At 44.0% G+C, this 13,801-nt stretch overlaps 1 protein-coding gene across 2 annotated transcripts in view; it reads right to left on the bottom strand.

The window, feature by feature from the left end:
- Positions 1-13,801, bottom strand: part of LOC124002645 (receptor-type tyrosine-protein phosphatase gamma-like) — a 341,627-nt gene that overhangs the window by 249,147 nt on the left and 78,679 nt on the right. For both annotated transcript variants that reach the window (XM_046310229.1, XM_046310230.1), the window contains exon 2: positions 5,157-5,261. In XM_046310229.1, the coding sequence (XP_046166185.1) occupies positions 5,157-5,261 (105 nt within the window). The remainder of the gene's footprint in view (positions 1-5,156; positions 5,262-13,801) is intronic.

The following is a 13,801-nucleotide window of genomic DNA, read 5'->3' as shown; positions in this document are numbered from 1 at the left end:
GTCTCTATACAGTGTTCTAACGATGTGCAAGTACAAAAGGGAAAATAAATAAACATCAATATGGGTTGTATTTACAATGGTGTTTGTTCTTCACTGGTTGCCCTTTTCTTGTGGCAATAGGTCACAAATATTGCTGCTGTGATTTCACACTGTGGTATTTCACCCAAATAGATATGGGAGTTTATCAAAATTGGATTTGATATTCAAATTCTTTGTGGGTCTGTGTAATCTGAGGGAAGTATGTGTCTCTAATATGGTCATACATTTGGCAGGAGGTTAGGAATTGCAGCTCAGTTTCCACCTCATTTTGTGGGCAGTGGGCACATGCAGTAGCCTGCCTATGGCAGACCTGGCAAGGCTATGTTCACTGAGTTAGTACATAGTCAAAGCTTTCCTTAATGTTGGGTCAGGTATTCTGCCACTGTGTACTCTGTTTGCTCAGTTTTTGCTCATGTAAATTCTTTCCAGTGTGTCAAGTACTTCTCTTGTTTTCTCATGATTTGGTTGGGTCTAATTGTGTTGCTGTCCTGATGCTCTGCTTGTGTTTGTGAACAGAGCCCCAGGACCAGTTTGCTTAGGGGACTCTTCTCCAGGTCCATCTATCTGTGGGTGATGGCTTTGTTAAGGAAGGTTTGGGAATCGCTTCCATTTACAGTAGGCGGTTGTAGAATTTAACAGCTCTTTTTTGGTAATCAGGAGGTATCGGCCTAATTATGCTCTGCATGCATTATTTTGTGTTTTACGTTGTACACAGAAGATATTTTTTGCAGAATTCTGCATGCAGTCTCAATGTGGTGTTTGTCCCATTTTGTTCATTCTTGGTTGGTGAGTGGACCCCAGACCTCACAACCATAAAGGGTAGATGTTTAGGCCGAGGTATGTATAGTTTTTTGTGTGCTCTATTGAAAAGGTGTCTAGATGGAATTTGTATTTGTGGTCCTGGCAACTGGACCATTTTTGGAACACCATTATTTTTGTCTTACTGAGATTTACTGTCATAATTTCCATTTGAAGAAATAATTATACAGAGCTGGAAGAGATGTATCAGTGACCAATGACCACCTGTGCTAACAAGATTTATTTCAATGTTTTTTGTGTGGGCAGAATTGATTAAATAATACTATTTCTCCATCTTCATTTCATATCATTGTATACGATGAGGACTGCTGTTGACAGGCAAGTCTGTGATTGTCCTAATGTCATTTCAGAACCTCTATGGAAGGCAGTTCTGTAAAGGTTGGCATGGCAACCAGATGCCCTACCATTGTCATAACTCTGCTAGATCTCAAATTACATGTAATTCCCCTGAGTGCTGATGAAATCACTAAAAGGTGTTAGATAATACATAACCCATCACACCTTACACGAATGACCTGCTCTGAAGACCCCATTCAGTAAATAACGTGCATATTAATCCATTAGGAAACGCCCTTAAGTGCATTTTAGGGCAAGTGGAGCACTGCAGTTTTTCTTTGTCCCCTACTACAGCATACTACTGAATATGCATAGAGGATCCACTCCAAAGCATATTTACACGTCCTCAGAAATACACACAGAAAAACGATACGTGTACAAATACTCATAAGAAGTAAAGGCACACTCTTAGAATCCAAGGACTTAGAGTGGATTTAAGAATAGGCCTACTGACTAAGCAGCACACTAAAGAAAAAATATATATTTTTTCAACATCCTCACATAAATGACTATCTTTATGAGTTGTTATTTAAGTCACAGCCCTTAATCCTCTAAAGTTAAACTACAGTACAATATATCATCAATGTCCATCTTCATGTATTTTCTTCAAGGCTGCACACAAAACCTAGAGAGCTCTCAACTCAAGCCTGCCAGTGAATGTGAAATGGGCTATGAGGATTGATATGAAACAGACAAGGTGGTGAATTCTCCATCTCATAAATTAGGGTACGTCTCCCATTGAAGCCAGAAGTATTGAGGCTACAAGGGATTTAAAATGAATATCCAGCAAGTTGGGGGTGAGGGGAGGGACGGAGGGTGATTTATAGTACCATTGAGCTAATTCTTTTTTTACGTGGAAAAGTGGAACTTTCCATCAAATCCACCTTAATGTGAACTTTGTAGCGGTGTGTGGAAGAGAAGGCATGAGGGAGTGCCTATTGATCTGGCCTCAGTGTTTCAGTCAGACGCTCACAAAAAGGCAGCTTAGAATATATGGAAAAGCACTTGTAATTATGTAGACTGGAGGGCATAACTCACCCGGGGTCATTTGTTTGGTTTATACTGCATATCTTAATTAAGGCCTCAGCCGCTTCACTTTGAGGCAGTAATTCTGATATGAGCAATGACAGGTCATATGTTCAGTCTTTCCAGGTCCTTGATATCCTTTGTCTGCTGTTATGGACTGCCCTCATCAATTCAAACCACAGGTTTTCAACAGAGTTTAAGTCAGGAGACTGAGATGGCCATGGCAAAATGTTGATTTTGCGCTCAATTATCCATTTATTTGTAGGTTTTGATTAGTGTTGTGGGTTATTGTCTTGCTGGAGGATCAACTTGTGGGCCAAGTTTCAACCTCCTGGCAGAGGCAACCAGGTTTTTGGCTAAAATGTCCTGGCACTGGAAAAGTTTATGATGCCGTTGACCTTAACAAGGGCCCCAGGTCCAGTGGAAGCAAAATTGCTCAAAAATATCAAAGATCCACCACCATATTTGACCATAGGTATGAGGTTATTCTCTGCTTCTGCTTGTGTTTTTCAATGCTAAACCCACCACTGGTGTGCGTGGCCAAAGAGCTCTATTTTCATATCATCTGACCATAGCAGCGATTCCAATCCAAGTAACAATGCCATTTAGAAAATCATTTCAACAAAAAAAATGAACATGGAATATAGCTCAGTATTTGTCTGATTTATTGTACAGTCTTTTTAGCCTGGCCCTGAATGTATACAAAGAATGGCCAAAAATGGCCATAAGGGTACCAAGTCTAGGGCTGTAAGAGTTATTAATCAGTTAACTTGAGTTCACTTTTTGTATTTTTAGTGCACCATTTTTTTGTTTGTGATTAATTGCATTGTCTGAAAGTCTTCCAAATACAGTGAGAACATACAAAATACATCATCTATACATCTAAAAACAACAATGTAATGTCCAAACAAGTTGACATTGAGGTTAACGAAGTTGTGCTTTATCAATTTACCTGACTTTGTTGACTAACTTTGGACAAAATCAAGATGTCAATGCTTTTTGTATTAACAATCTTACATTACAGCTACATTTTGCGATTAATCGTAAGGGGTTCAATCGTCAGAGGTTCCAACTGTAGAACCCAGTTCCTACATATGAATATAAAAATGGATTTTATCAAACAAAACTATGCTACATTTTATCTCTGGGACCCTCAGGATGACAAATCAGAGCAAGATTACTGAATGTAAGTACATTATTTACCTTCAGAGGTGAATGTATCAAACCAGTTGTTGCCATGATAAAAGTTTTGTTGTTGTGCACTCTCTTCAAACAATAGCATGGTATTTTTTCACTGTAATAGCTACTGTTAATTGGACAGTGCAGTTAGATTAACAAGAATTTAAGCTTTCTGCCCATATAAGACATGTCTATGTCCTGGAAAGTCATCTGTTACTTACAACGTCATTCTAGTCACATTAGCGCATGTTAATGTGATTAACTAAATTAAATGTTTTAAATTGTTTGAAAGTCCTAGTACCAACACAATTACAGTTCATCCGAACACATTTCAATGACAGTTTCTTATGTCATCATTTATGTATACAACTTCTAAAGAATAATAGACATCCATATAATAACATATTCACTGGCGTAATAAGGCATCCAATATTGGTGAAGTCATCACTTCGCAACCTGGTGAGCTTACAGTAAAACAGTTATAAAGCTCTGTATAAAGCTCTGTCCGAATTAGCTTGTCGTAATGAGATCCACCAGTATATATTCAGATGAGAGATTCCAGAATGGCTACCTCACTGAGGCATAGCAGACTGCCCCATCAGCCCGCCAGAGAGAATGACGCATTAACATGTAGAGAGAGATGAGAGCTTAGAGCTGTGCACAAACTCAGGAAATATCTAGGGACAGCCCTGCATACTGCCTCTCCTCTGCTTCATGTCCCTAAGGCCCAGAGAGAGAGAGAGAGAGAGGATAGAGAGAGAGATATGCAGTTCTGTATTAGTGACAGGTCTGTAGTTTCTGCTAGAATAGCGAGGTATAAATAAGGAGGCTCTCAGCTGTTTGAGAGAAGAAATAGCAGTGGGTAACCGGGCCCCAAAGGGACTGATGTGATTATTAAATATCAGGGTGGGCTACCAGAGTGCCACCGCTGATTCACATGAAAGGGTTAGGAGCCATCAGTATTCTCAAACCAAGCATAACCTACTATCCTCAGCTCTCACTCTCGCTCGCTCACTCACTCACTCACTCACTCACTCACTCACTCACTCACTCACTCACTCACTCACTCACTCACTCACTCACTCACTCACTCACTCACTCACTCACTCACACACACACTCACACACTACAGTAGCTGCTATAGCACCAGCCTATCCATTTGTTCAGAAAAAAATGGAGGGATCTCTATGACTGTCCTACACAATCTGTATTGTTTTCTTCTTGCTGAAATTACACCCACAGTTACATCAGAGTCTTATATAAGCCTTTAATATTATGCGTGCCATGACACAAAACACCATTAATAGATCTAAGCATCAATATCCAGCTCGCTAAGTGAATCTGTCACCAGCTCTACTTTGCCACGAGCCCCTGGCTTTAATGCAGCGTCGGGCTACAATTAGAGTAGACATGGGAACAGAAATATATTTAAAAAATAAAGATCATTTGTTGCCCGAGGCTTGGTTGCACAGTAAAATATTAATGCTCCTCCTCTGCAAATATCGCTCAGAGGGACAAAAGAAGTCACTTTTTTTCCACAGAAACATTCATAAAATAAAAAGCCCAGAGAATCCCTGAGGCCAGGGCTCTAAAGAACAGGGAGCATAGGCGGAGGAAGAGGGAGAGAGGAGAGAAGGAGAAGGGGGAGAGAGAGAGAGAGAGAGAGAGAGAGAGAGAGAGAGAGAGAGAGAGAGAGAGAGAGAGAGAGAGAGAGAGAGAGAGAGAGAGTAAGAACCATTCTGCATTAACATACACACCTGAATAGGCCCAGTAGGACTCCTCGGCCGCTCTTCTGAGTCTGCTCCCGGGCGCTCGGCCATCTTGGCTCCCTTGCGTGGACCCGGGCTGCCCTCCTGTCAGCGCTGTGTGGGGGAGAGAAAGGAGAAGGATGTCACCAAAATGGCACTGCACTCACTCACTGCGGTAAAACAAAAAGCACTGCTCTTGCTAACAGCATTCTCATTAAGAAACAGAGACCAAATTACACAGCCAGTGCTTACAATGACTTACCAAAACATCCTACCACAAAAGACACAACAAATTCCTTAAAACTTAGGCATGAATACAGATACATACAGTGCCTTGCGAAAGTATTCGGCCCCCTTGAACTTTGCGACCTTTTGCCACAATTCAGGCTTCAAACATAAAGATATAAAACTGTATTTTTTGTGAAGAATCAACAACAAGTGGGACACAATCATGAAGTGGAACGACATTTATTGGATATTTCTAACTTTTTTAACAAATCAAAAAATGAAAAATTGGGCGTGCAAAATGATTCAGCCCCCTTAAGTTAATACTTTGTAGTGCCACCTTTTGCTGCGATTACAGCTGTAAGTCGCTTGGGGTATGTCTCTATCAGTTTTGCACATCGAGAGACTGAATTTTTTTCCCATTCCTCCTTGCAAAACAGCTCGAGCTCAGTGAGGTTGGATGGAGAGCATTTGTGAACAGCAGTTTTCAGTTCTTTCCACAGATTCTCGATTGGATTCAGGTCTGGACATTGACTTGGCCATTCTAACACCTGGATATGTTTATTTTTGAACCATTCCATTGTAGATTTTGCTTTATGTTTTGGATCATTGTCTTGTTGGAAGACAAATCTCCGTCCCAGTCTCAGGTCTTTTGCAGACTCCATCAGGTTTTCTTCCAGAATGGTCCTGTATTTGGTCCCATCTTCCCATCAATTTTAACCATCTTCCCTGTCCCTGCTGAAGAAAAGCAGGCCAAAACCATGATGCTGCCACCACCATGTTTGACAATGGGGATGGTGTGTTCAGGGTGATGAGCTGTGTTGCTTTTACGCCAAACATAACGTTTTGCATTGTTGCCAAAAAGTTCAATTTTGGTTTCATCTGACCAGAGCACCTTCTTCCACATGTTTGGTGTGTCTCCCAGGTGGCTTGTGGCAAACTTTAAACAACACTTTTTATGGAAGCTTTAAGAAATGGCTTTCTTCTTGCCACTCTTCCATAAAGGCCAGATTTGTGCAATATACGACTGATTGTTGTCCTATGATTGTGTCCTACTTGTTGTTGATTCTTCACAAAACAATACAGTTTTATATCTTTATGGTTGAAGCCTGAAATGTGGCAAAAGGTCGCAAAGTTCAAGGGGGCCGAATACTTTCGCAAGGCACTGTAGATACATAGTGTGGCTCATTGGTAAGAGCCACACTTTGTCAGATCCGATTATGCCAGGCTCATTGTGACTGTGGGGCCTCTGGGATGTGAGCTGCGGGCTGCTGAGTTTTTGGGTAAGAGTCACTCACACTCCTGCCCCTCACTTGCTGTGCCACAAATGGGCTTTGGCAATACCTGGGAATAACTGGCATTTTACATTTTATCTGACCTAAAATGGCCACATGCTGATGTGAGAAGAGAGAGAGAGAGAGAGAGAGAGAGAGAGAGAGAGAGAGAGAGAGAGAGAGAGAGAGAGAGAGAGAGAGAGAGAGAGAGAGAGAGAGAGCGTCACAGGTAAGAGGACACGTGCTGAGCACTGGCTGACCGTGTGGTTACCTCCTTACTCACTGCATCACCAAGGACACTGGGCCACCGGAGATGTCAATCAAAGCCTAATGGTATTTTAAAGGTTGCTCGCTGGGCATTTTGGTTACTTAAGGGCTTGATATAAACAATGGGTGACTCTTTGTTTCAATGACAGACCGATTTTTCTCTCTTCTTTAATTCTTGGGGATGTAAGCTTGAGCATGCCTGTGAATGTCAATGAGAGGCCAGTCCATGGCTTTTCTATGAATTACATTATCGATTCCCAATACTCTCCCAACAGAAAATGTTATTATGCAGCCCCACCCTAACCTCTCAATCTACGCCAAACCCATCCTCTCACTATCCTTCTTCTTGCCTTTCTTTCTGTCATTCATTGTCTCTCCCATTGTCTCTTACCCTTGACTCTCTTTCTCTAACACACACACACGCACACACACACACACACACACACACACACACACACACACACACACACACACACACACACACACACACACACACACACACACACACACACACACACACACACACACACACACACACACACACACACATCGTACAAGCTCATCTCATTCTTCCCCACATGCCTGTGAGGCCACAGGAGTTAACCCTGTCCTCTCATGGCTGTAGCACTTCAGCCGTGGCCAGTCATTTAACAGCTAGCCACTATCTACACAGGTGTCCGTTAAAGCAGTCAATCAGTCCACAGTGCCAAAGCCCAGCCCAGAAACTCTGGGCTGCACTGAAACTATCCCCAGCACTGTAACATAAGAATATAAATGTCAGTGCCAATGACAATATGGGGTGGGGAGGGGAGAGGGAACTAGGGATGGGAGGAGAAGAGGTGCTGATGGGGGGGAAATGCTACAGAGGGATAGATGGCAGAGTTTGGGTAGAATGAGAGGAGAGAAGTAGACAGAGAAAGAGGGAGAGCAGAGGACAGAGTAATACAGTGTCGGGTCATAGTGGGGTGGGACCCTTTTTTCAGCCCAGCCCACTCTCTTAGAGACAGTCTCTGGTCACTGTGATGGGCAGCCTGCTGCCTGGCAACTGTTCAACAGGAGGAGAGGAGAGCAGGAGGCGAGAAAGAAGGGAGAAAATAACAAAGGCCTTCTATGCCTTTTCAGAGGAGGAGGAAGGAGGGGGGAGAGAGGAGGGAACAGGCTTCGACTGGTAGTGCCAGTTTAAAAAAGTCACAAGCAATGTTCCCTCTAAGCTGCACACGTGCAACTCCCCCAGGACTGCCGTGCAGAAGAAATATCAGCCTGCGAAGAGAAGCACGAGATTGAACTTCACTCAACTTTCTGGAGTTTTCCCCGTTAGTTAACACTATCAATGTTTCCCTTTGCTGTGGGAATTGTGATCGAATCAATGCAATATTAGCCACGTTCAGTGCAACATACCGAACTATGCAAGACTAGGTATGCAAAACTGACTATGCAAGAGATTTTGTTGTAGGCAGAGCACATTGGAATAGGATTATCATTCTCTTCTCCTATCCACTGCTCTCTGTGTCTTCTACCACAACAGTCACCACTTCCCTGCTCTCCCAGACCCTGTCAAAGACTATCAACGTCAACACAGCCAGCAAAGCAGCAAAGATACACACACCACACACACACACACACACACACACACACACACACACACACACACACACACACACACACACACACACACACACACACACACACACACACACACACACACACACACACACACACACACACACACACACACACACACACACACACACACACACACACAAATACAAACCACCACACAAAGACACTAGCAGTCATGTGTCATACTAAGGGCGCAGAAAACCCTGTCCTAAAAAACAGCATCTTATTCAAACTCATTGCATAGAGCACATAGTCTTTGTTTAACAGTGCAGGCAATGCTAGGGATGTCTCCTATGATCTAATCTTTCTGCAAGAGGTTCCATTCTGCTGCGCTGGTCTAAACAAATTTTTACCTAATTGATTTATAATTTCCTATTTGAGGAATGTGCTCTTATGAGAGAGAGATTGCGGGCTGACATTTTTGTCAGGCCATCTCTGCAGAAACAATGATATGGGGAGATGTAATCGAATAAGGATCCGAGTCTAGAACTATGATTTTCTCATTCAGATCCCCATTAGCTGCTGAAGAAGCAGCAGCTACTCTTCCAAGCCCTGTATCTATATCTATAAAACTTCCCTGAGGCTAAGGTCTCGACTTTAACAGAAAGCCAAATGAAGTAGACAGTTACGCAGTGAAAGAGAGAATGAAGTAGACAGTTACGCAGTGTCCTGGAAACAGAGAATGAAGTAGACACTTACGCAGTGTCCTGGAAACAGAGAATGAAGTAGACAGTTACGCAGTGTCCTGGAAACAGAGAATGAAGTAGACAGTTACGCAGTGTCCTGGAAACAGAGAATGAAGTAGACACTTACGAGTGTCCTGGAAACAGAGAATGAAGGTGCCATTGGTGGCTTCACAAGGGTAATGAAGTTGTGATTAGCTCTTTTTGGCAAGACCTGCAGCACCTGCAATGTCAACTCCCAGATTCACTAGGACAGAGAACTCACATAGAGCTCTATTTGGTGTTCAGCAAGGTCAGAATGCGCGCACCCACACACACACACACAACAAAAACACACACTATGCAAAATCTGCATGGCAAATACAATATACGTGAATGCCAACAACAACAAATGTGCTTCCTTGCTCCAGCTGTACGTACTGCCAGAACTCCATAAAGCAGAAAAACTGAATCTTTGACTGACCCTGTCTTTTGTTTCCACAACGAGTGAATCACACAAAAGTTCCTCTTGAGAAAAGAGATGGAAAGCATTGGTTCCTGCCATCCACCCATCCCAGCAGACCAGCCATTGACGCTATTGTTGCATGTTTGCTGTCACTTCATTCAAACACAGAATGTACTTAAACTTGGATTTTTTTTATACCACTTCAGTGGTTCGAGGAGGCAGAATGGGGTGTCCAGAAACACACAGGTGGGTGCACGTACACACACACACAGAGCACCGTGTGTGTGTGTGTGTGTGTGTGTGTGTGTGTGTGTGTGTGTGTGTGTGTGTGTGTGTGTGTGTGTGTGCGTGCGTGCGTGCGTGCGTGCGTGCGTGCGTGCGTGCGTGTGTGTCAGCCACGGTAGTCCTCACTACTGTAATACACTTAATTAGCATTCTTTTCATCTCTCTCCAATACGTCCTTACTGCTGAAGGACATCCGCGACAAGCAAACACACACACACACACACACACACACACACACACACACACACACACACACACACACACACACACACACACACACACACACACACACACACACACACACACACACACACACACACACACACACACACACACACACACACACACACACACACACACACACACACACATACACACACACACACACACACACACACATACTAACGCCTACTGACAGAAATACAAACACAAACAACCACACACACACATACTGGCAGTCCTAAACACTTGCATAGTGGTGGTCAGAGAGTAACAGCTGTCACGTTAAATAAACCTTGCAGGGTTGTAATAGTCCTCCACATACTCTCTGGTGGGTGACCAGATCCTCTGCCAGAGGGACAGGCATAGGGGCTTGGGAAGAGGGGGCTGGGGCTGTGAATGGGGGGTGTGAGGAATGGGGGCTGGGATGTTGGTCTTGGCATTGGGCTACAGGTTAGACGCTGTGGTTGGGCCTAGGGCACAGTGTTGAGACTGGGTAGGGAGAGCAGCAGAGATGAGAGGGAATCAGTCCCCAGAGAAAAGACAACCCAGCATGGGGTGAGTTCACTACAGTCTCAGCCAAAGGCAGTGAGAGAAGCACACAGAGGGAGAGAGAGAGAGATGGCGAGAGAGTGCTGTAAAGCCAAAATGCTGGTGCATCGTCCATAAAGCAGAAACACTGGGAGGCAACACGAGAGCGTGTCGGAAGCACATTACTCAAATGGGTCTTTAGTGTAGTGGAAAATGCACTTGAAGACACGCGCTCGTTCCAAGCGCCTGTCTCCCTTTGTGTTTTCTCCCTGCATTGATCTGCTATAGACAGTAGACAGTATGCACCACGGCTGGTCACTCCATGCACACCGATGTTAATTAATAGGCGGTCTGCAAAGGACAAGGTCGCTGAGCCAAACACAAAGCCAATGCTGACACCTCCACTGAGAAGACGTACAGTCCAGATACAGTTAACGTCGCCTTTTGTCCACCGCAATCACAAACACAGGGGCTGCCATGGGTTCCTTTATACTTCTATCACACAACAAGGCACATGATGTCACTGTGAAAGACATGGCCCATTCATGTTTCAGTAGACACAGCCTTCAGATACTGTACCCATTTAAAGCACACCATGGAACCAAGTCCCTTATAGATATTGTCTTTGTTCTTTGTTCATACCCTTTATTTTTGTAAATATTTAAAAAATATTTTTACCCCAATTTCATGATATCCAATTGGTAGTACCAGTCTTGTCCCATCGCTGCAACTCCCTTACGGCGAAGGTTGAGAGCCATGCGTCCTCCGAAACAGGATCCTGCCAAGCCGCACTGCTTCTTGACACACTGCTCGCTTAACCAGGAAGCCAGCTGCAACACTGTGTCGGAGGAAACACTGTACAACTGGTGACTGAAGTCAGTGTGCATGCGCCCGGCCCGCCACAAAAAGTCGCTAGAGGACATCCCGCAGGGCCAATTGTGCGCTGCTTCATGGGTCTCCCGGTCGCGGCTGGCTGCAACCCAGCCTGGGATCGAACCGGGGTCTGTAGTGATGCCTCAAGCACTGCGATGCAGTGCCTTAGACCGTGATGCAGTGCCTTAGACCGTGATGCAGTGCCTTAGACTGTGATGCAGTGCCTTAGACTGTGATGCAGTGCCTTAGACTGTGATGCAGTGCCTTAGACTGTGATGCAGTGCCTTAGACCGTGATGCAGTGCCTTAGACTGTGATGCAGTGCCTTAGACCTCTGCGCCACTCGGGAGGCCCTTGTGTTCATACCCTTTAAGAGTTCCAGAGACACAATTGTTCTTATTTTATTTATTTGAAAAAACAAACCTTTATTTAACTAGGCAAGTCAGTTAAGAACAAATTTGTTTTTACAATGAGGGCCTACTTGGTAAAGGTTAGAGAAGTCCTTTATAGCATTGCCCGATAGCAATGACCAAATCTACAGTACAGTGCTTCCCTGTGAGGGAGCAGTTATCTCATAAGAATGCAGAGCAAAGAACTGTGAGTTATCTTTGGTTATGTTCCGGCTGATTGGTGGAGGAGGGAGAGGTGATTTGTGGGAGTTGTCTTCGCTTACATTTGATTTTTCTACCTGCATTCATCTCTGGCATTCATGGAGGCAGGAAATAAAGATAAATGAGATGCAGTCGTTTCTTTTTTTCTGTTTCTTTTTTTTCTAAACGGAGGCTTGAAGGTCAGTGCAACAATGAAACAATCCATAACACATGTCACTTAGCAAAGTCCAAGTACAGACAATAGACATCTGCTACTGCACCTCTCTCTCTCTCTCTCGCTCTCTCGTTCTCTCACTCTGTCTTTCTCTCTGTCTCTGCATTGCAGTACAGGGGGAAATGGGTTGTTCTGCTAATAACTCGTGTAATTCCCATGTGACGATTCGATAATCATGGACGGATCTGTGTCCTTTAGGCTTTCACTACGCTGTAAGAGGGATGCAAACGCCAAAGCATGAGCAGCGATCGATGCTGTCTGGGCTCTTTTTCATATCTCAAGTGTGCTGCTACAGCATTGTCCTTTTTAATGCATGACCCTGTAGCATGTACTGTATGGCCACACGCTGCTGCAATCTTGCAAATGAGGTTGTTAAGCTCAAAGGGGCCATCTGGGTAAATAAAGGATGAATACACAAATAAAAAGTGGGCAGGATTTGGCCACCTGTGGTTTAATGGGTTGTCTTCGTGACATTGAGGACAGTCAAGTTAAAGCTAGTACTGTATGTCAGACACAACAACCCCCACCACTTCATCTGTAGACATAAAACAACCCCCACCCCTTCATCTGTAGACATATAACAACCCCCACAGCTTCAACTGTAGACATATAACAACCCCCACCCCTTCATCTGTAGACATATAACAACCCCACCCCTTCAACTGTAGACATATAACAACCCCACCCCTTCAACTGTAGACATATAACAAACCCCGCCCCCCTTCAACTGTAGACATATAACAACCCCCACCCTTCAACTGTAGACATATAACAACCCCCACCCCTTCATCTGTAGACATAAAACAACCCCCACCCCTTCAACTGTAGACATAAAACAACCCCCACCCCTTCAACTGTAGACATATAACAACCCCCACCCCTTCATCTGTAGACATATAACAACCCCCACCCCTTCATCTGTAGACATATAACAACCCCCACCCCTTCATCTGTAGACATATAACAACCCCCACCCCTTCATCTGTAGACATATAACAACCCCCACCCCTTCATCTGTAGACATATAACAACCCCCACCCCTTCATCTATAGACATATAACAACCCCACCCCTTCATCTGTAGACATATAACAACCCCCACCCCTTCATCTGTAGACATATAACAACCCCACCCCTTCATCTGTAGACATATAACAACCCCACCCCTTCATCTGTAGACATATAACAACCCCACCCCTTCATCTGTAGACATATAACAACCCCCACCCCTTCATCTGTAGACATATAACAACCCCACCCCTTCATCTGTAGACATATAACAACCCCACCCCTTCATCTGTAGACATATAACAACCCCCACCCCTTCATCTGTAGACATATAACAACCCCCACCCCTTCATCTGTAGACATATAACAACCCCACCCCTTCATCTGTAGACATATAACAA

Source organism: Oncorhynchus gorbuscha, linkage group LG18 (assembly GCF_021184085.1).
Source record: "Oncorhynchus gorbuscha isolate QuinsamMale2020 ecotype Even-year linkage group LG18, OgorEven_v1.0, whole genome shotgun sequence".
Classification (NCBI taxonomy): Eukaryota; Metazoa; Chordata; class Actinopteri; order Salmoniformes; family Salmonidae; genus Oncorhynchus; species Oncorhynchus gorbuscha.
This window is presented reverse-complemented; position numbering and strand designations above follow the sequence as displayed.